At 41.7% G+C, this 26,677-nt stretch overlaps 1 protein-coding gene across 4 annotated transcripts in view; it reads right to left on the minus strand.

Annotated features, from left to right (window-relative positions):
• Positions 1-26,677, minus strand: part of ACTN1 (actinin alpha 1) — a 124,610-nt gene that overhangs the window by 42,918 nt on the left and 55,015 nt on the right. For all 4 annotated transcript variants that reach the window (XM_021004845.2, XM_021004843.2, XM_021004844.2 and 1 more), the window contains exons 2-3: positions 8,539-8,653; positions 4,323-4,442 (exon numbers count right to left, since the gene is read on the minus strand). In XM_021004845.2, the coding sequence (XP_020860504.1) occupies positions 4,323-4,442; positions 8,539-8,653 (235 nt within the window). The remainder of the gene's footprint in view (positions 1-4,322; positions 4,443-8,538; positions 8,654-26,677) is intronic.

The raw sequence follows: 26,677 nt of genomic DNA on the forward strand, positions 1-26,677 counted from the left end.
AATACAAAACTACATATAATTGTGTTTAATTCAACACCATTCAATGATTCCCCAACACTCCAAAAGACCAGCCACATTTAATTATAAAGGAGGAAGAATGATTGGGGCATCAAATCTTCACATTTTACCTATCCTTTAAAATTGAGCTCACCATCTTACCTCTTCCTTTCTAAGTCTGACTACTTCTAGACCTCATTGATCTCCCCCTTACCTCTGAACCACTACTACACTTGAAGAGTTAAACCAGACTTTGGTATCCATATAATTACTCCATATAGTATATTTCCATATAATATTGCCCAACTAGACTAAGTTCCTTGAGGGTAGGACCCATGTCTTATACCTCTAAATGTTAGCATTGTGCTAACCATAAAGTAAGTACTCAAGACACAGGTTAACTGACTGGCCAAGACGCAGACAGCAGGAGACAATAAAGATTAATTGCTTTGAGAGAAAGGCAGAGAGAAAGAAATTTGGCAACTTCCAATTTTGGAGCAAAGGTAACAACAATCCTCTAGAGTCCAAAGATTTGAGTTTCAGTCCTGGTTCTGCTGTGTAAACATTGGCAATTCACTGCCCTTTCTAATCGACAAATCTCATTTATCAAAGGAGACCAAGGTCAGTCTGGCCTAATTCAACATTTATTAAGAGCCCAGTATGAGCATTTAAAGACAAAATGCCAAACAGTACCTGTCCTCAAGGAGATTATATTCTACATCATAACTCAATGGGTTTTGGTGAGAATAAAGGTGAAGTACATGAAAATACTCTGAAAGCACAAAATATCATGCAATTATAAGGACTACTGTTATTGGGCCAGTCATGATGAAAGTGAAGGGTGACAGATGGACCATCAGAAGAATGAAGATGCCATTGCTACCTAAGCAGTGTAAAAAGACCTAATGTTTCCAAGACTGCTCGACACAATGAGTGCCTGGCACATAGGAGGCATCTAACAAATATGAAAGAACATGTGTTGAATAGCACAAGGTAAGAAGACATGAAGGAGGGAAGGGAATGAGCTTGATAACAGCATCCACCATGTGCCAGGCACTGTGCTAAGCACTCTTTATATTTTCTCATTTGATCCTTACAACAACACTGCAGGGTAGATACTATTACTATCCCTATTTTACAGTTGAGAGGAAACTGAGGCCAACAGAGGTTGAGTGACAAGCCCAGGGTCACACAGTTAATAAGTGTCTGTGGCCAAATTTGAACTTGGGTCTTCCTGACTCCAGGTGCAGCCCGCTGTAAGCACTGTGCAACTATGAAGGGAGTTCTCATCAATGAGAACAAGAAGAACTGAATAATATCCTTCACTAAAAACCTCCTGCATTTACTTCATTGTGCCACGGAGACGGCCTTGTGCCAACTGAGCCCACACCCATGCCAATCTAGAAAACATTCCAGTACTTGTCAGATGAGGTGCACCTGCTGTTCAAGGACCAGCATGGCTAAATAAAGAAAAGAATAATCTAGCAGGAAGTGCATTTTTCAGGCTATCACAACTCCAAAACTCCATCAACTGAGGTATGGATGATCCACATTAGTTAATAAAACTGAAACAACTTATCAGAATAAAGAAAACCAGGGTGGGCACAAGAAATGAGATCAGCCAGAAGGGAGGGCAATCAGGCAGGGAGGAATCCTGACTGATGCTTGAATAAATCTTCTAGCTCTTAGATCTTATTTAGTCCCAAGCTCATGGTGTTAGCATCCCACCTTTTCTTGTTTTTCTTGGTCTGGGAAGAGAAGGTTTAGGAGCAAACAAAATAGCTGCCTACAAGTATCCAAATAGCTATCACATGCAAGAAGAGTAATATTTGTGCCTGAGGGCAGGATAGGAGTACTGGGTGCAAGGCTTGATGGCAGAACTATGCAAAAGTGCAATGGAACCGTGCAAAAATACCAAGTTCCCTCTTGTCGGAGGTCTTAAAGCAAAGCTAAGAAATTGCTGTGCTGCAGATCCCTCTCCTTGAGGTATAGGCTGGACTTGAAGGCTTCTTCAGACTCAGGTCCTGTAATCTAGCTCATGCCCACGTAAGTCTGACCCCGTCGTTCCCCTGCTCAAGAAGTTTCAATGGTTCCCTATGGACTCCAGGATAACTTAAATTCAAACTCCTCCACTTGGCATGTAAAGCCTTTCACAATCTGGTTCAAACATATCCTTTCAAACTGGTTTCAATGCTCTCCTACCCACTCGCCCACCCACTCAATGTTCCAGCCAAACTCAGTTACCTGCTGTTCCATATACATGACTCGCCATCTTTGCCTTGTGTCTTTGCAGAGGCTGTCCCCCAGGCCTGAAATGAAACAACCCCTCCCCCCTTAGAATCTCTAATTTCCTTCAAAGATCAGCTCAGGTGCCAGCTCCCAGGAAGGCCTTTTCTGATTACCCTAGGGGTCAGTGCCCTGGAATTATTTTGTGCTGACTTGTCTGCATATAAAAAAAAATCTGCTTTCCCCAAAGAATACAAGATCCTTCAGGGCAAGGACATTTTGTATCCCCAGCACTTAGTACTGTGGCTTGAAGGTAACGCTCTATCTACAAGGTAACAGATGCTTAATATTTGTGGAAGGAATTTGGCATCCTCTCACAGTCTCTCTAGCTCCTTTTACACAGAACAATCTTTCCACTCAGCCTCAATTCCCATTCTTTTCAAGCGATCCCTATTATAAAGGACAGTCGCTAAAAAATCCTCATTGAGTATGTGGACTTCCCCTTACTGAAAAGCAGCATGGTACAGTGAAAAGGGCACTGGACTTGGGGTGAGGAAACCTGGCTCCATCCGATATGTATGTGTTGTGTGACCTTGGGGAAGTCACTTGACCTCCACAGCTTCAGTATCTTCATATGTAAAACGGGAATCCTAATACTTACACCACCTTCTTCTCCTTGTGCTAAGGAAAGTACTTTGTGAACTTTAAAGCACTAATGAATTTGAATTATATAAAAGCTGGCTTCCTCAGGAGATGCCTCACAGCCCTTGTAACTGCTAGGAAAATAAGCCTTTCCCTTCTGGTAACAGGCTGGGCTGGATCCAAGAAGTAGAAAGCCAGGAAGTTTAAAAAAAAAAAGAGGAGAGGATTCTTCACATGCATTGGAATATGTGTGGGCTTATTACACCTTCTTGCCTCTCCAAAGTCCTCATGTATGCTGGTTATTAGACGTTCCTGAGCAGTAAGCAGCCTGCCCAGAGACAACATGAAAGACTCTCTCAGGATTCACACAGACAAAATCCCTCCCTGCTCCCTATTTTCTGCTAACAGCTTTCTTACCCTTCCCACTTCCCCATCAGAGTCTACTTCCAGATGGAATGCTCATTTGTCAGTGGTACAGCCTTAATCAGCCAGCCCCCTATAGGCTTCCAGCTAAATGGCTTCAGAAATGGGTTCTTTCTGAAAGTATAAAGAAAAGTCTGAGAAAATGGGCTCTCGTGACTATACCTGTCAATGGAGGAAAGGCTAAACAATCTGTGGTAAATCAGTATAACATAATTTTACTGAGCCATAAGAAAAATGACAAATATGAAAAACTCAGAAGAACTTGGAAAGGCTGGTATGAATTGGCTGAGAGTGTAATTAGCAGAACTAGAATTACCGAGTCAATAACCATAGTGCTCTAAAAAACAAAACCTAAAAGACATCAGAACAATGGTTAATGCAATGACCTATCTTGACCTCAGAGACCTAACAATGAGCTATGTAGGCAACCTCCACTTTGCAGAGAAGCAGTATCCTATAAGTACATAATGAGGCAAAACTGGTTAAATGTGGTCAATGTGTATCTGATTGGCTTATTTCCTTGTTACAAAGGAGGGTTCTGTTACGGATCCTGGTCCTAGGAAATCAATGACAACAACGACGAACATTTATGTCGCTTTAAAGGCTCTGCTAAGTCTTTACAATTATTATCTCATTGGACCTTCACAGCCCTGAGAGGTAGGTGCTATCTTATATGTAATATCTAATATTTTAATAGTTTATAAAAAATGTTTTATATTCTCCATTTTACAGATGAACAAGGTGAGGCCGACAGGGGTTAAGTGACTTGTCCTACAAAGTGCATGACGCTACATTTGAACTCAGGTCTTCCTGGCACTCTATCCACTGTGCCACTCAGCTGCCTCTGAAATGACAGTGATATGATATGAGGAAACAGATGTGGAAATGAACGGCCTTGAGGCCTGTAACACTAGTGTTCTCCCCCGATGCCTTGGTGTGTGGTCACTGAATCTGCAAGTGAAATGAAACTGGGGAAACATAAGCATCAGCTTTTGTCTCACTAGATTCCACCACCTAGGGAAGCAGGTTTTTACCTTCTGCTCCAATGGACACCAGTTTGACCCCTTTGCTAGCAATGAAGTCCAGGGCCTTATTCACGTTGGAGATTTTGTGCACCCTCATCTTGCCTCGCTCTGGCTTGGCCAAACGTTCACCTGATTGAGAGAACAAAAAAAAGAAAAGAAAAAGAAAATATTCAAATAAGGGGAGAATATGTCACTACCCTCTGCTACCCCCACCCCCACCCCAAACACACACACACACACACACACACACACACACACACACACCCCAGGTGACTGAAGGCTCCTGCATCAGGACATTCACAGAAGCATAGCAAGAAATAAATGTATCTGTCCCTTCAGTGAGCAGAAACACCAGTGCAGGTATAAAGGGAGAAGAAGAGAGAATCTGTAATCCTTGCTTCCTTCTTCCAAGATGGGGGGGGGGAGGGTTGTTTGCATCAGTCTAGCCCAGTTTACATCATGGAGTGAAGTGCAGGGTCCAAGGTCACACATCAAGACACTGAGGCAGCTTTAGGCCTGCACCTATCTCCCCCAAAGCCCACCACCACCCGTTCAGTCCCTGAGCCTCCCATATAATCAGAGCCTTGCATTTGGTGCACTGAGAAGAGGACTGGTTTTACAGTCAGAAGACCACAGCACAAGTTTTGGTTCCTGTATAGTTTGCTGTATAAGCTAGGGGAAGTTATTTTACCTTTTGGGCTTCCTTTTTTTCTCCTGTAATATGAGGATACTACCTACATCAACCACCTCACCTCACAGTTCCCATGGGGAAACTTGGTAAACACTAAAACACTGGGGAAAAGAATCATTATTGTTGCCACCAGAGACTTCTGCCTGTGCTACAGTGGGCAATATAGATTCTTCTACAATGGACTAAAGGCATTTTTAATTTTTTTTTTCTGGAGTGGTGCCCATAAATTGTGCAATAGCTTAACAAATTCTCAGAGGAACCAGTATGGCCTAATTCATAGCAAAGTGAACAGAATCAGGAGACAAGGCACAATGACCATCATAATGTAAAGAAAAATACAAGACATAAGCAATCTGATCCATCAGAGCTTCAGGGAATTATGAGTGAAGCACGCTTCCCTGCTCTCAGCAGAGATGAGGGGCTTGGAGTGCAGAATAAGCATACTTTATCAGACATGGCCAATGCATTCATTTGTTTTGCTCAGCTGTAATAATTTTTGTTAAGTCATTCAAGCCATGTTTGACTCGTTGTGATCCAATTTGGGGTTTTCTTGGCAAGATACTGGAGTGGCTTTGCCATTTCCTTCTCCAGCTCATTTTACGGATGAGGAAGCTGAGGCAAACAGGGTTTAAGTGACTTGCTCGGGGTCATACAGCTACTAAGTGTCTGAAGATGGATTTGAACTTAGGAAGATGATCTTCCTGACTTCAGGCTCAGCACTCTATCCGCTTCACCTCCTAGCTGCCTAATAACTTTTGGTATTAGAGAGGTTAAAATGAAACTCACTTTTCTTCTATCAGGAAAGAGAGGTAGAAGTCTAGGCTGTCAAACTGGGTAGCTATGTTGCTTGGCTTTGCTTAAATTTCTTTTCCCTTTCCTTTTTTTCAATTTTTTTTGGGGGGGCTACATGGAATAGCTCAGTGGCAGGTGGGGAGAAGAGGTAGTAAGAGAGAAAGCAGAATTTAAGGGGGAAACCATGGTATAAAAAACAGGTACCAATAAAACTTGGCAAAAAGGAGACTGAAATAGACTCACAGTTCTAATGCAACAGGGAAAGGGGCCCCTGGCTTTTTAGCAGGAAGTAAACATAAAAGCCACTTACATGGAAGGGAACCAGTTCACTGAGCTGGGAGGTTTGCCTCTCTCTGAGCCCTGCCCTCCCTCCTTCTGACTCTAACACTCCATTTAAAAACTCTTGCACAGGTTTTGTGACCAGAAAGAGAAGCCACGATGCCAATCCTAGGATTCAAACCTTTCTCCCAGAGACTTCAAACCAGCCCCCTCTGGGCAGCATACCACTGCTCAATGCCATGCTTCTCCTCAACCCATCCCACCACCATTGCTAACAAAGACACATTCTTCTACCACAACCGAAGACTGATTCACCACCACTTTAATACCTAATCCTACTTCCTGAGGGTCCGAACGGGAAAAGGGAAAGACACAGCTCAGTGCAACTCCCAATCCTCTTGGTGAGACTGCCCTTCCCTAAGCCTTTCTGCAGGGGTGATCTCCTCAAGGGCCCCTTACATAGACCCAAGCCTCGTAGGCTACAGGTGGTGAACAGATTTCCTTCCTCTGATACAGTGGGGCTCTTTCAGAACCAATCACGGAGGCGTGATTTGTTTTAATATTAAATCAATACTTTCCATTTATAGAGGTCTCCAGAGTTTCTGTCCTCTCAGGCTATGGAAAAACTTGGTAACCTATAATTCATTAATCCTACCTTCTACCAATTAATAAAGAGACTCTCCAGAGGCACACAGACAGCATGGTACAACAGGAACTTTCTCCCTCCTCAGATGATGACTCCTATGTCAGCTAAGTCCCTGACTCCCCTATACCATTTGTGGTGAGCTACAGGCAGTGGCCAGACTGTGAAGGCCTGAGTAAAAGGGGGGGGCCAGTTGGGACAGTGGATTCTTCCTATCTCACTCTGCACAGCAATAGCATCCAGACAGCCTTCTTTCCTCCCCTACATTTTCTCTCCCTGACCTCCATGCTCCAAAGTTCCCCAATTCTGAGATTCCAATCTAAAAATTAATATGAAAGAGACTGCTTTGCCCCCTCTACCCTCCTGAGGGGAAAGAACCAACTCTGCCTAGGGGGCAGGCAAATGAGGGCTCTAGAGCCTCTGCTTTGTGAAGCAGAGCCACACAGTGGACCTCCCAGACTGGAGTTTTCAGGCAATATCCGCCTACATTATATTCACGACGAGGAAAAATGAGACACAAGCTCTAGATGGTATTTTAGAACTCATCTAGTCCAACTCCCTCATTTTCTTACAGATGAAGAAACTAAGGCCCAGGGAAGCTAAGGGACTTTTCCCAATATTTCACGGCCAGTTAGGCAGTGCCAGGAACTTCCTACTCTTAGCTCAATATTCTTTCCTCTTCATCAGAGGTTCTTAAAAAGTTTTTTGTATCACGGATTCTTTTGGCAGTCTGGCAAAATCTATGAACCTCTTCTCAGAACAATGTTTTCTTTTTTGTTTTTGTTTTTTAATTTTATTAATTTATTTTGATTTATCAACAATCACTTCCATATGCTTTTGAGTTGAAAATTTTTCTCCCCCTTACCCCCTCCACGCTCCCCAAGGTGGCGCACAATCTGATATAGGCTTTACATTTACATTCCTATTAAACATATTTTCACATTAGTGAAGTTGTAAGTAAAAATTAAAACCAATAGGAGGAACCATCAGAAAGAGGAAACAAAACTCAACAGAAGGTAAAAATAAGTGATAGCGATGTGACTTCCATAGTTCTTTCTTTGGATGTGGACAGCATTTTCCATCCCAAGTCCTCTGGAGATGTCTTAGATCCTTGTAATGCTGAGAAGGGTTCAGTTTAACATTCTTAGTCATTGCATAACGTGGCTGTTATTGTGTACAAAGTCCTCTTGGTTCTGCTCACTTCACTCAGCATCAGACCATGCAAGTCTTTTCAGGATTTTCTAAAGTCAGCCTGCTCATCATTTCTTATAGCACAATAGTATTCCATTACATTCATATACCACAACTTGCTCAGCCATTCCCCAATGGATGGGCATCCTCTCAATTTCCAATTCTTTGCCACCAAAAAGAGCTGCTATGCATATTTTTGTACATGTGGGTCCTTTTCCCATTTGTTTGATCTCTTTGGGATATAGCCCTAGAAGTGCTATTGCTGGATCAAAGGGTATGCACATTTTTGTCAGAACAATGTTTTAAAACGTATGAAATAAAATACATAGTATTATAAAAGAAACTAATTATGCTGAAACATAGTTATTAAAATATTTTTAAAAGAGAAGCTCATGGACCCCAGGTTAAGAACTTCTCCTCTATATCATACTGCCTCCAAAGACAAACGCATGGCGGGCCACAGTTTTGGGCTATTTCTAAACCTGGGCTCATTTTTCCAAAATGGATACAGAAAGCAACTTTACTAAAGTGAGTCAAGGTGGAACCTGTTACCTGCCCTTGTTCAATCTTACACCTCAGACTATGCCTGCTTAGTGTTTCCCAAACTCATCTCTTGATTCCAGCCTCACCTGAAATGACCTCCAGTAGCAACATGAGCTTCAGGCCATCCCGGAAATCCTCCTCTATGTTCTCAATCTGTGTGCCCGCCTTTCGGAGGTGTGAATTGCACCACGCTGTGAATGTCTAAGAAAGAGAAAGAAGAAGAGTGATCAGTATCCCCAGACTCATTAGTCTCATACTGTTATCTCAGTGTCTCTGCTTAGCTGTTGACTCCTTCCATCAAGTAAGAGGCCTTACTCCCAAGACCAGAGCGGCCAAGTGGATCCTTTGGTCAAGGGGAAAATGAGACCTATCAGCTCAGTTTTATCTAAGTGGCTTTCCCTTCCTCTCTACAATAAAGATCTCATACATTCTTTTTAAGGTAATACCTACCACAGTACTTGACACATTTGTTGAATTATATTGAAAAATAATGAGTTACCCTACACAGTTTGGGCCCTAAAATTCACCATTACAGAGCTCTCCCTTGGGTTATAAACAGTAGCATAATTTGGTGTTTAAGATGCCCATCTCCAGGAATATTTAGTAACACTTCACTATTAGTTTATTATATCAGTTCCTTCTTAAAAACTTGCTGAGAATAGGCCCACAAATTAGATCACAAAACTACAGTAAGTTTTGCTGAGGCAGGGTAAAGAGATAAGTCTAGAATGGGGTAGCAGTAGAACGTGGTGGGGAGAGCAGTGAGAGACTGGCCTGAGCCGAGCCCCTAAACACCTGGGCAAGAGTGAAAAAGAATAGCGGTCGGTGGGAAGAAGTGAAAGACTAGCCCATCCTTCTCAGTTTTGCCTGGGGAGGCTTCCATGATCTCACAGGTTTTTCAGTTCCCATAGGAAAGCTGCTGAAGTTCCTTCTATAATCAAGTATCTATTCTCCATAACAAATAGGAAGGGCAAGGAGTATGACTGCTCACTTTCTTCTCGAACTCACATAAAACACCAGCAACCATTTGTTTCCCAGGTATTATACCCTGCTCTAAAGGACACAACTAGACTGGTTCTCATATCTACCCCACTCCTTTTGGCTCTTCCAGATTTCTCTGAACCAAATACCAAGGGGAGCTAGGTGTCATAATGTTTAGAGGGCAAGGTGTGGCATAACGAAGACTCCCCTTCCTAAGCTCAAATCTGGCCTCAGACACCTACTAGCGGTATGACCCTGGACAAGTCACTTAACCCTATTTGCTCAGTTTCTTCATCTGTAAAATGAGCCAAAGAAGGAAATGGCAAACAATATCTTTGCCAAGAAAACCTCAAATGGGGGTCAAGAAGAGTTGGATGTGACTATAATGACTGAACAACAGCAAAGGAGAAGATTCACAAAAACTTAGCGAGAAGAGTATCAAGGACAAAAAGGAGAATACCAACGTCCAGTGGGTCAAGAAGGATGAGGTTGGGGGCAGGTAGATGACGAAGTGGATAGAGCACCAGCCCTGGAATCAGGAAGACCCAAGTTCAAATCTGGCCTCAGACACATAACACTCATTAGCTGTGTCACCCTGGGCAAGTCACTTAACCCCAATTGCCTCGCCAACAGAAAAGAAGGATGAGGTTTGAGAAAAAAAGTCATTTGATTCAGCAACAAGACATTACTAAGTTTGAAGAGAGCAGTTTCAGTTGAATAATGAGGCTGGAAGCCAGACTGCAGAGGTTTTAGAAGTAGATGAGTAGAGTCACCCAGTGTAGACGGCTTTCTCAAGGAGTTTGACAAAAGAGAAGTGCTGGATGTTTTCTAGCTGTATGTTAGGATCAAGTAAGGGCTTGTTTTTTGGGTTTTTTTTTTTAACGTATGGGGAAGACGCTGACGTGGTTGTAGGCATCCAAGAAAGGAGCCAGTACATAAGGAGAGACTGAAGATAAGAGACAGTGAGAATGATGGATCACCGACACGCATGTCACATGCATGTAATAGAACTTCCATCATAGAAGGACTGGCCACTGTTGCTGTTGTTGTCATTGTAGTTTCAGTCATGCCGACTCGTCGTGATCCCACTTGGGGTTTCTTGGCAAACATACTAGAGTGGCTTGCCATTTCCTTCTCTAGTTCATTTTACAGATGAGGAAACTGAGGCAAAATGAGTTACAAATCTACTAAGTATCTGAGACCAGATTTAAACTCGGGAAGATGAGGCTTCCTAACTCCAGGCCTGGCACTCTATCCACTGTGCCATCTAGCTGACCAGGACTAGACAGATTATTGGGCAATTTCCTCTCTGGACATCAGGTATAAGCTGTGTAAATATAATTGATACATGCCTACTTTGAAATCATGGGATAACAGATTGAGAGCTAGAGGGGAACCCAGAGGCAAACTGGAACAGCTCCTCACTTAATAATAAATCCTAAAGAAACTCAATGACTTACTATATTATTATTATCTGTGTGATCTTGGGTAGCAAGTTAGGGTCAAGACTTGAACCTAAGTCCTCTGATGTTAGAGGCCATTGTTTCATAGGCAGAGTAAACATATATATATTTTCCTGTTCATGGATAAGAACTCCTGGGTTGAGTTTGGGGGGAATGTGTGGTAATGCAGCAGCCCTTGGCAGTCTGAACTGACACTCAGGAGCCACTGAAATGGCTATTTCCCCAACCTTCCACAAGAGGCAGTATAGTTCCAGGCCTTTAGAAATCCAAGAATCCATCATCCTAGCCAGGAAGGATATAAACATAGATGCCAGTGAATGACATTATCACCTCAGCATTCCATGCTCCCTCACCAATGTGGTGAGGCTCCAGTGTTATCTAACCATTCCAGATGCCCCAAGCTTCCCTTTCGCCCTTCAACATTTGCCTTCATCTCAATGCTTCCTAAATTGACAACAGAACTTTACTAACTAGAGAGAAAGGGAGAGTGGAAACAAGGACTCGGATGCCCTTACTTACTGAGGAGAACAGCAGCTGGCAGCAGTGTCCTTGGAACAAATTCTCACCGGGGATCGGGCACAGATAATCACAACACAGTTCAGCCAGCACAAAACAACCAGTAAACATCAACAGCTCGGCTCCCTGGGGAAGTGGTAACCCTTTAACCCTTGTGCATCTTCCCCATCTTTCGGATGACCCATCTCTTTTTTTTCTTCAGGTAACCCAGCAGCAGGACTATTATACTAAAGGCCCTGGGTATGAGGGAGATCAGGTGACATGAGGGCAGATGGTAAAAGGGAAGAGAAATGCTGAATACCTATTCTACAAAATCTCTGATAAAGTGATCTCAGGGCACTTTACAAATGCGGGTAGGTATCAATGCAATGTCAAAAAGGGGAGCTGTGCATTTTCCTCACTACGATAATATGTGCACTGGATTCTACACAACACAGATTAGAGATATTCATTGTCCTGAAATATGACCTTGTATTTCTACTGTGAAGAATAGGGATAATAGCAAATTATGGTGGCAAAGAATTGGAAACTGAGGGGATGCCCATCAACTGGGTAATGGCTAAATAAGTTGCGGTATATGAATGTAATGGAATACGACTGTGCTGTAAGAAATGATGAGCATAATGCTTTCAAAAAAAAATTGTAAAGAGTTACATGAACTGATATAAAGTGAAGTGAGCAGAACCAGGAGGACATTGTACCCAGTAACAGCAATATTATATGATGAACAACTGTGAATGACTTAACTATTTTCAGCAATATAATGATCCAAGGCAATTCTGAAGGACTTCGAGAGAAAGAACTGATGGAGTCTGAATGCTGATTGAAGCATACTTTTCTTATTTTATTATTCTTGGGGGTTTTTTTAGTCTGTTTTCTTTTGCAACATGGCTAATACAGAAATGTTTTGCATGACTGCACATGTATAATCTATATCAAAGTCCATGCCTTCTCAAGGAGTGGGGAGGGATGGGAGAAAGGAAGGGAGGGAATTTGAAACTCAAAAATTATTTTTAAAAAAATTTACATGCAATTGAGAAAAAAATACAATAAAGGCCTTCTTTGAAGAAAAAAAAAAAAGAAGAGAGAGAATAGGGAAAGAAAATGGACCTGTGCTTTCAGAGACTGGGATGATGAAATCCCCTCTTATCAGTGCTGGTCAGCACCTTCTCTAAAACTTAGAGAAATCTTATAGAGTTACCAAAAAGCACTGAGAGGTTAAGGTCTCATCCAGGGTCACACAGCCAGTATGTCAGAGGTGGTATTTGAACGCAGGTATTTCTGGCTTTGAAGACAGTTTTCTACATGCTGCCTCTCCCTCCTTCTACTGAATAAGTGGAAAAAATAATCTAATTATCAAGGCATATTTCAGCGACACTTTAGGCCAGCAAGTTCTCTCTACTGACCCTCAGAGTAAAAACTTACAGGATCCAATACCCCACATTAAATCTGGGCTTTCCTGATAAGCCTGCTTATTGCAGGATCAATCATAGTAGATAAGACCGTAGATCTAGAGATATAAGGGATCCTATATTTACATATATTTTTAAAATGTCTCATTTTACAAATGAGAAAATTGAGGCCCAGGAAGGTTCAGTGACTTGCCCAAGGTCAAATAGTACAAACTGTCAGAGGTAGGATTTGAACACAGGTCTTCTGATTTCAAAGCCAAAGTTCTTTCCACAGTACCACACTGTATGAAAGATATTCCTCAGACACTTGGCAAATATAGAAATGTATGGTATATAGGACTTCTCTGGGCCTTAGTTTACTTATCTGTAAACTGGGAAGGCCTTAGTGAGTTTAGTAAATAAATTTTGTAAGGAACCTCCCAGCTCTAAAGTTCTAGGATTTCTACAATTGAAGCTAAGCATTCAGCAGACAAGGTGCTCATTGGTTATTGTCCAATATTGGCTTGATGGGCTGAGTAACAGATGTGTGATCCATAGAACACAACTGGAAAAAACTGCCTGAGGTATGAATGCACTTTTTTGGTGATTTTTTTAAGTCTGAAAAATATGAAATCTTTTCTTCTAAAGGGATACTGGCAAGGGGTAGTGTCATCCTTCTTTGCTGAATGATGAATGCTGGTGGCATTAAATTAAACAAATCCCTCAAACTAATCCATGATCCTGGGTATGAGCTAGCTAATGTTCACTATTAGTCTGTAAAAGGAAGATGGGCGGGGGGGGGGACAGAGGAAGGGAGGGAAGGAAGGAGGTAATGTCATTGATCAGCAATCCATTCCCAGAAACTGAGGAGCTGATGACCAAAACCCACCCAGAAAAGACATTTTCCCTTCTTTGTATGAAGCCACAAATTTGGATTCCCAGACAGCTAAGGGGTCCTGACCACAATGACTTTCCCTATATACTTCTGTCCACTGCAATCCTTCCTAAGAAAGATAAAACTTAATTAAACTTAGTTTTCTGGTTTCTGCCATTCTCATAGTCACTACCTTATTAGGACAAGGTTGGAGGATGAGTCATGCCCAGGAATTAATCTAGGAACTTTGGCCACCCAAATTCCCAGACACCTAGGTGGAGAGGCCTTTCCTTTTATAGTAGAGTCCTGGCTTCTCTCTGTGCCAAAAATACAGTCCCTTTTAAGGTCTTAAGAGAAGGGGGGAAAAAACCACTGAGTTTTCAAGGAAATCTCTTTCCTTAGAAAGTTATTTCTATAGGTCATCCAATCAACATAAATTTTTCTTTCCATTCAAAATGTGCCCCACCTCTCCCAAGCTGCATCCTTTCCTACCAAACTCGGTTGCTGGGTTTTAATGACTTTATCCTCCCCATTTGGAAACATTTCAACTTGGACCATAAGGCATCAAGTCCCCCTTCTCCTAGACTCCCAGACAACAGGTCTAAATCCCTGGTTTACACAGCAAGTGATTAATGTCGTCATATTATAGTGTGTGTGGGGGGAGAACCAACCCACTGATTCTGAAGTCAAAAGACATGGGTTCAAATATTATCTCTGATGCTTTCGCTACCTTCTTGATCTCGTTACTTAACCTTGTTTCTCAGTTCCCTTGTCTGTAAAATGAGGTTGGACTATAGCTTCTGAGGTCTCTCCTAGTTATATACCTACAATATTACGAACAGTGGTTTACAGTGACTTATTAGCCAATGAAGTAAAAACAGATATACCTTAGGATTCATTGATGTTTCATACTGGATAGGGCATTAGACCTGTAGTCAGGAAGACCTGAGTTTAAACCCAGCCTCAGACACTTATTAGATGCATAGTCCTGGACAAGTCACTTAACCTCTGTCTCAGTTTCCTCAACTTTAAAATGGGGATAATAATAGCACTTACCTTCCAAGGTTGTCATGAAGATCACAAGACAATATTTATAAAGCACTTAGCTTAGCATATAGTAAACACTTAGTAAATGGTTGTTCCTTTCTCTTCCCTTCCCACAGTCTGAATCAATGTCTTCCAGTGAATGAACTATCTAGTGTGCCTAGGTCTCACAGTCACACAAACAGTGCAGCTTAAGCACCTTTGAAAGCTAAGGCTAAGGGCAGCTAGGCGGCGCAGTGAATAGAGCTCCGGCCTTGGAGTCAGGGGGACCTGAGTTCAAATGTAACCTCAGACACTTGACACTTATTAGCTGCGTGACCCTGGGCAAGTCACTTAGCCCCAATTGCCTCACCAAAAAGAAAAAAAGAGGAAAAAAAATGAAAGCTAAGGCTACGGTCTCACCGGGTCACAGACTTGGGTTCTAAAGCTAAGAGCAAAGCTGTCTTCTTACAACATAATTTGTCCACTCATCTTTTAGGTTCTGCCTCGTCCAGTGTTATCTATTTAATGCTTCTCCCCACTGAGTTCTCACACTAGAGCTTAGCTGGTATTTTCTAGAGGTAGCTTTTCACTAGTTTTTTTTTTCTCTTCCAGAGAAGTATTTCCAGGACTCTGCAGCTTTAAGAATGGCTCCTTTTGGACCCTCCTCCCTCCCCACTCGCCCTTCCTAATGTTTACACTCCTGAACAAATCAAAAACAGCACCCAAAGTCCAAGCTGTTGGCTGACCTCAACAGAAGGATGAATAACTGTTTACATAGGTTCCTTTCCAACCTACTAGGCAGTACCTGTATAAACAATAAAACCCATCTGCAACCAAATGAGATTTGTCCCTCCTCCTTCCCCTCCAAATCTAGGGACGTAGAAAAACAACCTCATAGCCTGGCCTTTCACGAGTCCACACCAGTACATGAAAGAAACACCCTATTATTCTCCAGCCAGCTTGTATTGCCTCTTATGCAGTACCTTTTGTCCTCCAGTGCCTTGATAGAAAGACTGATCCCAGCCAGGGAAAGGATACAATATGGATAATGCTCATTGAGTCACCATTAAGTACGGCTGCTGTTAAGAAGCAGCATTAATACCAGAAAGAACATTAGAATAAGAAGTAAGAAATATGTATTCTAGTCCTGGTTCTGGTCTGACTTGCTGCACAACCTTGGATAAGTCATTAAAACTTTCTGGGCCTTAATTTCATCTTCTTTACACTGAGGGAAACAAAGCGTGACATGAAGTCCAAATGAGATGACAATAACCACAAGACTGAGGACTTTTAGAGAAAGTATACTGGGCTATCATCTACCTGTAAGGCAGTCCATAATCAGGATTCTCTCTCACTCAGTAACTGAGGGGATGACTCCAAAGAGTATAGATTTAAAGCTAGGAACCACCTAGTCTAAACTCTTGTCTTACATGTGAAGAATCTGAGGCCCAGAGAAGTTAGATGGCACACAGAGTAAACGTTCGAGGCAGGATTTGAATCAAGGTCCACTAGAGCCAACGCCCTTTCCATCGTACCATGCGCCTGCCAAGCTTCTAGTACCCAATATTCCCAGGCAATCTCCAATTCAATTACTAACCAGGTCCAACTTTGCTTGGCTTCCAAGATTTAGACACAGGCAACTGTTGCAAATATAGCTAGAAAGCTGGCAAATTTCCCATTACTGTTTTCCTTAGCTATGGGGTATGGATGGGGGAAGTAATGTCCCTTATCACCTGGAACCAGGAAACAAAACAAAGATTTATGGATTATTCCATGCTATGGAAAGGTTTCCTTGGAGACATACAAAACTTTTATCACCTGGTGTTTGCATCTCTGGGGAAAAGTTCTCATGGAAGTTTTAGGCTCACCTCACAGATAGGCTCTTAAAGGGCATACTTTGAGTTTTCTTTGACATGCTATGAAACTTTGCATGGTTTAACTATTGCAGACAAAAGAATATTTATAGATAGAGGCAGCAAGGTACAAGGACTTGGGAATCAGGAAGACATGAGTTTAAATCCTGCCTCAGACACTGCCTAGCTGTATGGCACTGGGCAGATCATTTGACTTCTAGCCTGTTTCCTTACCTGTAAAATAGAGATAATAACAGCACCAGGCTCATAGGCTATTGTGAAGATCAAACACAATAAAGCACTTTGCAAACCTTATAGAGCTACATAAACATTTTTTTTTGTCCTTTTGTTCAGCCATTTCAGTCATGTCTGAGTCTTCATGACCCCATTTGGGGTTTTCTTGGCAAAGATATTGGAGTGGTTTGCCATTGCCTTCTTCGGCTCATTTTACAGATGAGGAAACTGAGGCAAACAGGGTTAAGTGAGTGCTCTATCCACTGTGCCATTTAGCGGCTGTTACTATTAAATTCTTTTATTTAAAATAAATTTTACTTGTCCTGTATACATAAATGTGGTAAGTATAGTCTTTGCCAAGTAAACAAAACTTGCCTATTAATGCATGAACTAACCTCAAAGAAGTCAGACTTGGAACCGGCAAAGAATCTAACAAATATGCCTGCTCTCACTAAAAGGGACTTCTTTTGTTGTGAGCCATTTCAGTCCTGTTTGGCTCTTCCTGACCCCATATGGGGTTTTCTTGGCAAGGATACTGGAATGGTTTGCCATTTCCTTCTGTAGTCCATTTTACAGATGAAGAAACTGAGGCAAAGAGGGTTAAGAGACTTGCCTAGGATCTCACAGCTATAGTTAAGTGTCTGAAGTCAGATTTGAACTCGTGATGAATCTTCCCTGCCTCCAGGCCTAGCACTGGATGCACTGTACAATCTGCACATACTCATTGTTGATATCGCCAGTGTAAACTTTCAGTGCATTGACAGTCCTTGCTGCAAAGAATACCAAGCCAAAAAAAAGATCTGAGAACCACTGGACTAAAAAAAGTCACCAGCCCCCAACCACAATTCAATCTTCCTTACCCTTTCCTCACTTCCTACTGTCCTACTGGGCAACCACACTTTCCTAAAAACACACAGTCTGAACACACAGCCCTCTACATTATTGTTAGCCCTAGGTATATTGGCAGCTGAGTAAGATAAACATTTTAGAACTGGGAGTTTTTCTTCTACAGCTCCTTTCAATAAAAAAAAAAGTTAGTGATCAGCAGCCAGAAATTATTATATTTCCAGTAGGTTGTCCTTGATGTCAGTCCTCTTAAAACACGCTGCCAATCTGGTCAGGGTACGGGCATTACATGGATTGTCCAGGGAAGACCTGCCCTTTGTGTATGTATGTAAGTCTTTGAGGCTAATTCAGACTGGAGTATTTAATCAAGTCATCAGGGCTGTCAATCTTTTCAAAGAAGCAGTCAACAGGCTGACAAAAGGATTAAAAGCAGAGCCTTCTCCACCCTGCATTATGTGACTTTCCAAAGTCTTCCGAAGTGGTCTCGGAAAAGGTAACAACAAAAGCTTCAATCCAAATCTTTCCAGAATTACACTATTCAAAATAAATTGCTCATAGACACCCCCAAAATCCCCTGCATGGGATACTGAGCTTGGTTAGAATAATGATGAACACACAAGAGAAAGCATGCTTCATGAGCTTTTTCTCAGAGGGCCGGATTTGTGTTTTGATCAAAGTAGAGACACCTAGTAAGGAAATGCCTTCTACCAATGGTCAGTCTTTTTTGAAGCACTAAGAGATTCAAGTGACTTGCTCAAAGTCACATAGCAGGTAGGTGTCAGAAACAAGACTTGAACTCTTGATTTCATTGACTCTGAGGTTTGTTTGCTTCAGCCATTCTCCTACCCAACTTTTTTTTTTAAGTCAAACTCAAATGTTGCCCTCCTTGAAGCTATCCCCTGACACTCTCCCTGACTCCACTCTGTTTTTTTCTTTTTTATACCTAACAAAGCAATTTATTTTGTACCTCTTTAATGTATCCCTCAAATACTAGTTTTAAGTGTGTTTATGTGTATGTAGATATAGTACACATAAATATCTGTAATTACTGTAAACTTTATGAAGTCAAGAATTTTGTCTGATCTAAACTCTGCATGTTTCTCAGTGCCTAGCACAGGGCTCTGCATGTTGCAGGTGCTTAATAAAATGTTAGTTGATTGGGAAAAGGGCCAAGCAAATCTCCATGTTGCCAGGGGAATGCGTCACTAGGTAGCGCCTCCAACCATGGCAAGTTACTATGGCCCCCTCATGCTCTCTTCTCTGGAGTGCTCTGTCTCTAAACTTTCCTTGTTCAATTCAGAGATGACTTCGTATGTGGGTAAAATAGGTTACTTTCTACTGGGTATGATTTCAGACTCACTGATCACCCCCTTCCAACTCCTACCTCGCCACACCTGAAATTCTTATATTAGATCTTTCCTTTAGCAAAGCTTTGGCTCCAAGTGAAATACAAATACCCTTGGAAAAGGTAATGAAGGAATCTTTATCAGTCAATTATAACTCAGTAGGCATTGCCTCTCCCATGCATACATCAATTTCATTAATTCCTTGACAGACAAAATCAGAGATAATGTTATTCAATGACCTTATGATTATGAAAGGAAAGAAAAAAAAGAGATAGAAATCTCCAAATGTTCAATGACGTTATATATGATCCCTTTTATAAAGTCCAAATGGAAGAGGGTTCCCTAAAGGCAATGAGATCCGGGAGATGTCCCCTGTGCTAACTATATCAATTACAGGAACACAGGTATCAAACGTGGTATAGCTGCCTTATTGAAAAAAATAAAAATAGAATAGAAAATGAATAATTTTAATGTGTTTATCTAAGTCAATAGATCCTTACGTGTGATCTAGTGGCCCCATTTCTATTTGAGTCTGACCCCACTGGGCTGGAACATTATCGGAACTTCCAAATGAAATCCACGACCACTCAAAAGCTACTGGATTTAACAATCTGCCCAGAAAAAACCAAGATTAACCATTACATAAATTATGGAATTTAGAATAAGCAAAACATCAGGGGACCCAAAAGAGACTAGAGAAACATACTACACTGCGTTGTATGTCCCAACAATGATTGGGACCCAAGAAGTGCCATCAATAAGACATCAATGAGGATATAGCTAGGACCATAAAAGGAAGTGGGCTGGGCCAATCATGTAGCTAGAACAAGGGTAGTCTGAGGGTTCTACTAGCATCTACAAATTATTAAAAGTCAGGCTTTCTAGAACACACCTTATAAAGGATTTATGGAAAGAGATGAATACAAACTGCATGGGATGAAAAGGTATGTATGGCTATCTTCTGTATCAATGAGTGCAAATAGACAAGACAGAGATCAATCAAAATAAGTGAATTATTTTATCAGATTATCCCCCTGTAGCAGGTTTGGAAAAGGTAAGGAAACTTGTGTGAAGAAATAGTGAAGCACAGTGGAAATGAGGAGGGTTCAATTTGGAGTCAGAGGACCTAGTTTTGAATCCCAACACTACTACTTACCACCTGTGTGAGCAAGTCACTTAAGCTCTCTCATCTGTAAAATGGGAGGACTGGACTAGATGACCTTTAAGGCCCCTTCCGGGTCTAAATCTATGATCTTATTTCCTTGACCAAGAGAACTTTCTAGAAAATACTGGGCACCTCAGAGCAGGTGGAGATGCCCTCAAGAAAAGGAAAATGGGCAGAAAGGAAAGGCTAGTAGCAGGGCATTTTGCCTAAGTCCAACCCTGCCCATCAAACTCCTTCTCTCTTATTTAGTGTATCTATTTGCTTTTATTTCAAAGATCCCTCAACAGAAGCAGCAAGTAAAATGCTTTTGTGCTTTTCATTATCAGATGACTTTTAAACAAAGAAAAGTCTACTATATGAGCCCTAGTAAAAAATACATTGGATTAGAAATCAGCACAGATGTGGATTCACCTCCAACACTTACCAGCAATGTGTCTATAGCTAGTAGCTTAATCTAAGCCTCAATATCCCCTCCTTATAAGATGGAAAGAACAATAACTATACCACCTACCTCACTAGGTCGTTGTGAAGATCAAATAACATCAGGTTTATAGAGAACTTTGCAACCTTGGAAACACTAAAGATATTAGCAATTGCTGTTATTTTCATGTCCTTACCCTGCCCAATCCTGAGGTTATAATTTTTCAGTCTCCCCTCTCTGTGTGTATGGAAGCAGACCCGAAGTTTTTGTCTTCCTGTTCAATAAAAGCTCTATGTCTCAATCTCTTTTCCTTCTAGCACCTTTATGGAACTGACATGTAACACTACAAATTCACAAAAGAGCCAAGGCACATAGCTGATGTTATCTAAGTTGATTTTCTGTTTTGTATAAATGAGGTCTGAGATTTTCCTTACACCTTTGGTATCTTCCCCTCCTTCATATATACCTTTGGATTTAATCCCTTAACACTCTAACAATGGTGTCACTGCCAACAGGGATCTCCTCTATACACATTTGATCTAATCCAGATGCATTTTGTTCTCTCTATTGTCATTTTTCTATCTCCCCTATAAGCACATAAGGGACTTGGATATTAAGAGTCCAAGTTCAGTGGCTCTATTAACCTTGCTAGTGAAGGTGTTTTCTTATCAAAATCTTTATGGCCCCTTTTAATTCCCCACTCCCATTTGTTATTCTCCTTCCATTTTCATCCTTAAATGTCCTCCAGATGACTTTACTTAGTTGGGGTTCTTACCAAGTGTAAAGATTAACTACTCTAGCTGATCAATGCTCTTTGGTACCAATGGCTGCTGATCAACATCGAGCCTCAGTAGAAAGGGCAACAGAATAGGCCCAAAGGTTTAAGAGCCTCCTTTAAGGAGTGCGTTAAATATTGGGGAATAAATATAACAACAATACACTGGTATAGCAGAAAGAATACTAAACTTGGGTTAAAATCCAGGCTGTAAAACTTACTAGTTGCAAGGCCCCTATATGGGGTCACATAACCAAATGTGGGGGTTGCAAAAAAATTTGGCAACATTAAAAGGTTTCTGAATGCACAATGACCAAAAATCAATTCAAAATCAAATGCGTAATGAATGTGAGGTGCTTCTGGCACCACTTGCCTGAGTTTTATCATGCCAACTTCACTGCAGCGTGGGGGCTGAACACACAACATGCACACTTTGCACTGTGCGTGCCATCACGCCACGCAATGCCAACAAACACTGCCAAACTACCTCAGCTCAGACTCAAGACTACCGGGTTTTTTTTTGGGTTTTTTGTTCTTTTTTGGTTTTTTTTGGCAATTGGTGTTAAGTGACTTGCCCAGACTCACACAGCCAGTAAGTATCAAGTGTTTGGTCTGAGGCCAGATTTGAACTCAGGTCCTCCTGACTTCAGGGCCGGCGCTCTATACACTGTGCCACCTAGCTGCCCTCGAGACTACTGTATGTTATGAACTGCAGCGTTTTTATTGTACATAAAAAAATCATTAAATGAATTTTTGCTTGGATTAAGACAAAAATTCCAACAATTTCTGCAATGGCCCTATACTTCTGCCATTTTGTACAACATATTTATGCAAAGCGGCATTCTCAGCATTGACAATTATAAAATCAAAATATCAATCGAGTCTGAAAAAACATTGAAGGTGCTCTGTGTCCTGCAGCAACAAATATTCTGCCAAGATTTAATTCTTTATGTAAAAATAAACAAGCATATCAATCTCATTAGTATGCAAATTTGCTTTCATCTTTAATAAGTGGTAAAATTATATGTATACCAAAGAATTGTTTTAAAATATATTTTGTTATCAGTAAGTGTTTGATTTGTATATCTATTTTTTAAACTTATATAGCCAGGGTCGCGTTAAAATTTCTCAGGGAACCTTAAAGCACAGCAACAATGAGGTGATTATGATAAGATTAAGGCAACTGATACAGTCTCATAACGGCACAGCAGGGCTAAGCAATGAGCCCCCTAACCAGCCTTAAAGAGAGGGAAAAAAAAGAAACTTTTTTTTAAGGCATAGGAAGTACAACCATAATAGGGTGTGGTGGAAAGTGGGGAGGTCTTGGAGTCAGGAAAAGCTGGGTTAAATTTCTGCTTCTGACCCATATGAATTGTAACACCACAAAAAGTAAGGAAGTAAAAAGGAAGAGAGAGAGGGAGGAGAGAAAAAAAGAAAGAAAAGAAATAGAAGGGGGAAGTTCAGAGATGGGGAAGAACGGAAAGAAAGAGAAAACTGGAGAGTAGCAGAATGGTACCCAATGGCATTCAAAGTCACCTCTGCACCATATTCCCTGCCAATACAATTTGTTTCTCTCAGTCCTTGACTTGGTACTAGGTATGGAGAAGAACAAAGCCCATTAGTGTTGAATCTCTCCAGAAGTAAGGGTCTGGGCCAGCACATCCCAAGGAAGACTACTCCCCCTCCTCATCCCCTTCGAGCACTGGCTCCTGCTGATGGCATCTACTCTAGGGTAAGAGATAATAGAATCATAGGGCCTGAGGAGCTAGGAGGGACTTTAGAGGATCATGAGGTCAGGTCTTCAGCTGCAAGTAACCTCCGAAGTCACCCCTGATTTTGTAGAAGAGGAAACTGAGGATTAGAAAGGTGAACTAATTGCCCCAGAGTCATACACAGGTAGTAAGTAAGCATCAAAGGCAGGGCCTAGGTTCTGTTATGTGGTATGAGCAACAGCTACTAGGGTCCCTGCCACATGAATTGAGCTAGGCACGGAAACTAGCATTAGAACTCAAGATATTGAGGGGCTCCCCAGTCACCTGGGGCAGAAAAAGTCCAGCCTACTGGGAATCAGTGCCTTTTAATGACCTACTGCCAAGTGAGTCATTGTACCCCACTGGTTATCTAGTCCAATTTTCCATCCTCATATAGAAATTTCTTCTTCATTATTCTGACAGGGGATTATCTAGCCTCTATTTCAATAAACATTTATTAAGCACTTAATACATGTCAGGTTACTGTGCTAAGTGCTGGGGATAAAAAAGTTAGTCCTTGCCCACTTACTAGCTATGTGACCCAGGGCAAGTCACATAACCCAGACAGCCTCAAAAAAAAAAAAAAGGAACTTGCAATCTAATGGGAGAAATCACATGCAAATAAACATACAAAGCAAGCTACATACAAGACAAATAGGAAATAAATAAAAGAGAGAAAGCACTAGAATTAAGAGGGGTTAGAGAAGACTTCCTGTAGCAGATGTGATTTTGGTTGAAACTTAAAGGAAGCCAGAGAGGTCAGCTGGTGGGGAGGGGGGGGAATTCCAGGCATGGGGGATAGACAGAAAAGAATGTCTGGATTGAGAAATGGGAGTTTCTTGTTCATGGAACAAGAAAACATTTCCCAGAATGGGAAGCTCATTATCTCACTAAAATAATATCAATGTATTTTATTTTACTTTATTTATTTGTTTGTCTCCTTTGTTAAAATGTAAGTTTGTTCCCTGCAGGTAGTAATTGTTTCATTCATTGAATCTGTATCCCTATTGCCTACTACAGTGCAGGGACAGAGTAGGTGTTTAATAAATCTTCGTTCATTGATTGATTCATGAGACTAGGTTGTTCATCATTATTCCACATCAGAAGGGAAATCTCCATATCCAAGGAAAGACAGATGGGAAGACTGCAGAGAGCTTTGGCATGCCTGCCTGCAGTGGGACTCCTACCCTGTTTTTTCTTCCCCCCTCATACATGTCACAGGGCCAGCACCTTTAAAGGAACCATGGGAAGTGTTTGAAGGAGCAAAAACAAAACAAAACAAAAAATCTGTTCAAGCCTTTTGGGAAATGCCAACCCATGGCCAATTTTTGCTTTTCCAGCACAAACTTCAAAATCTAGATGCTCACATGGATTGCCATCACTTCTCATTCTGTCGATCATCCGATCAGTTACCTCTAGGGGGTAAGAGCCCCAAGTATAATAAGTCCTGCAGGATAAGATGCCAGCTAGGAACTATAAAGAAAGGCCAATACTGTAGAGAAGAGGGACTCAAGAGGGATTGGCAACTGGGTGTAGGTGGAATGGCCAAGGTGGAGTCCAAGAACAAGATGGAATCTGCTGATTAAACTTAACTGATGACACTGATCATCCCATGCCAGCGGCCCTCAAAGTATATTTCAGGAACACCCCAAGATGTCGGCTCTGGGAATAATGGATGAAAGTTGTAATCCCTGGGCAGTTGACCACATTGAGCCTTGGAAAAGCAGAGAAAAGGCTGGTTTCTTAGCACCTTCAGCCCTTGCAGTGAAGTAAAAAAAGATTTTTGAATCATCAACCATTTGTCTCTTAAAACTCTTGTGATAAAAATCAACACAGACTCTAATTTTTAAAAGTCATTTTTAAAAATATCTAATTAATGCTTTGAGGACCTTTTGCACCAGTCATTACACTTCTCCCCTTTACCGAGCATCCCTTATAACAAAGATAAATAGCTAAGCAAAGTCAACCAATTATACAAAGGTAACAGATTCCCCCCTGCAGCGTGCCATGTCCAACATCACTGGCCCTGAACATCACTGAAGACCCTGAAACCAAAGAGACTCTTCTGAAGTCCTCAGGTTTTATCTCAGTCCATTCTAGCAGACTGGGGACTCAGTCCCCAAACCTTAGAAGCGTTCATAGGAGAGTCAAACAGGCCAGTGACGCATGAAGTAGTACAACATGTTTACATGTCAAACTTTAGGGAAGGCTCAAAGACTAACATTGATGGGGATAGGAAGTGGGGGGGGGGAGAAGGTGGGCAGGAGGTGGCAAGCATGATAATGTTTAGACCGCAGTAAGAACAAAAACGAGGAGTGGAAGAGTGTTAGTCCTGGGAGAGGCCACCCTCCTAATTGATACACAGAATTCTCTACACAAAGGAATCAGAGGGACTATAGGGGGTTGAGGCAGGGTTTTTGGGGGGGGTTGGGGGGGGAGTTGGGAGAAAGTTCTCTTAGGTCTATCTATGATTTCACAGACAGAGAGGCACTAGGAACTGGACAATGAATCCAATGGGAAAAGCAAGTGTAATGCATGGAAGTTTCCAGAAAAGATGAGAAGATAAGGCATAGCCAGGGTAGAGGCAGTGTGCTGAAAATTAATCCCATGGGCCCCTGAGAGTTCCAAAAACCCAGAGGATTTTTGGACTATCACAAGTGTGTCAGAGGGGAAAAACAAGGATTAGATTCTGTTGCTGCCAACTACAGAATTCTTAGCTCACCTTAAAGGGCTCACGTGCCTTCCTCAACACAAGAAAGCCCTGAAGTATATCCAGATCCCTCCAGGCCACTTTCTGAAAAATTCCAGGTAGGGTCCCTCCCTAGCTGGATACCTCAGTAACAAACAGCCTGTCAAAACAATGCCAGTAAAAACCACTGAGTCTGCTTTCTCACCCACCCCCCACTCCCATACTGAAAAACAAAACCAAAAAAAAAGGAGGGAGAGTGAAACATCTGCCTTAACTCTCAGCTCAAAAAGTTAATTGAAAGAGATCCTGAATAATTAAAGGAGAGAGAGGCACAAAGGGTTTTGTTTGTGAGTGAGTATACCACTAGGGCCTTATCATCTACTACAATCTTCGGCCTCTCTTATTCCCGGTCTCTTGAAGGGGCTGGACCTCCAAAGTTCCTTCAAGCTTCTAAATCCATGATGGTATGAGATCCTAGCAATCTCCTTATTAGTCTTTCTTCCTCCTATTTCCGCCCACTCCAATCTATCCTCCTGCGCACTCATTTCTTGGTGACTTAGACCACACTTCTTTGCACTCATCACTGCCCTGTTCAAATCTTCATTGGTTCCACTGTCTGCAAGTTCAAATACAAACTCCTCAGCCTAGCATTCAAGGATAGTCCACACCTCAAATACGGAACCTTTTTACCACTCCAACTCATTCAACAACAGCCATTTATTAAGTGCCTACTGTATGAAGAGTCCTGTCCTGGGCCCTGGGTGGGTGGTGGGCACAGATACAAAGTTCAAACAAATTCTCAGGGAGGTTACATGAATGGCCACCACTTTTCATCCTGTTTACCATTTAATCTGCTGAAGGGTCCCAAACAAAATAAGTCTGCTGTCAAAAGGA

This window comes from Phascolarctos cinereus, unplaced genomic scaffold (genome assembly GCF_003287225.1).
Source record: "Phascolarctos cinereus isolate Bilbo 61053 unplaced genomic scaffold, phaCin_HiC Scaffold_3;HRSCAF=262, whole genome shotgun sequence".
Lineage (NCBI taxonomy): Eukaryota > Metazoa > Chordata > Mammalia > Diprotodontia > Phascolarctidae > Phascolarctos > Phascolarctos cinereus.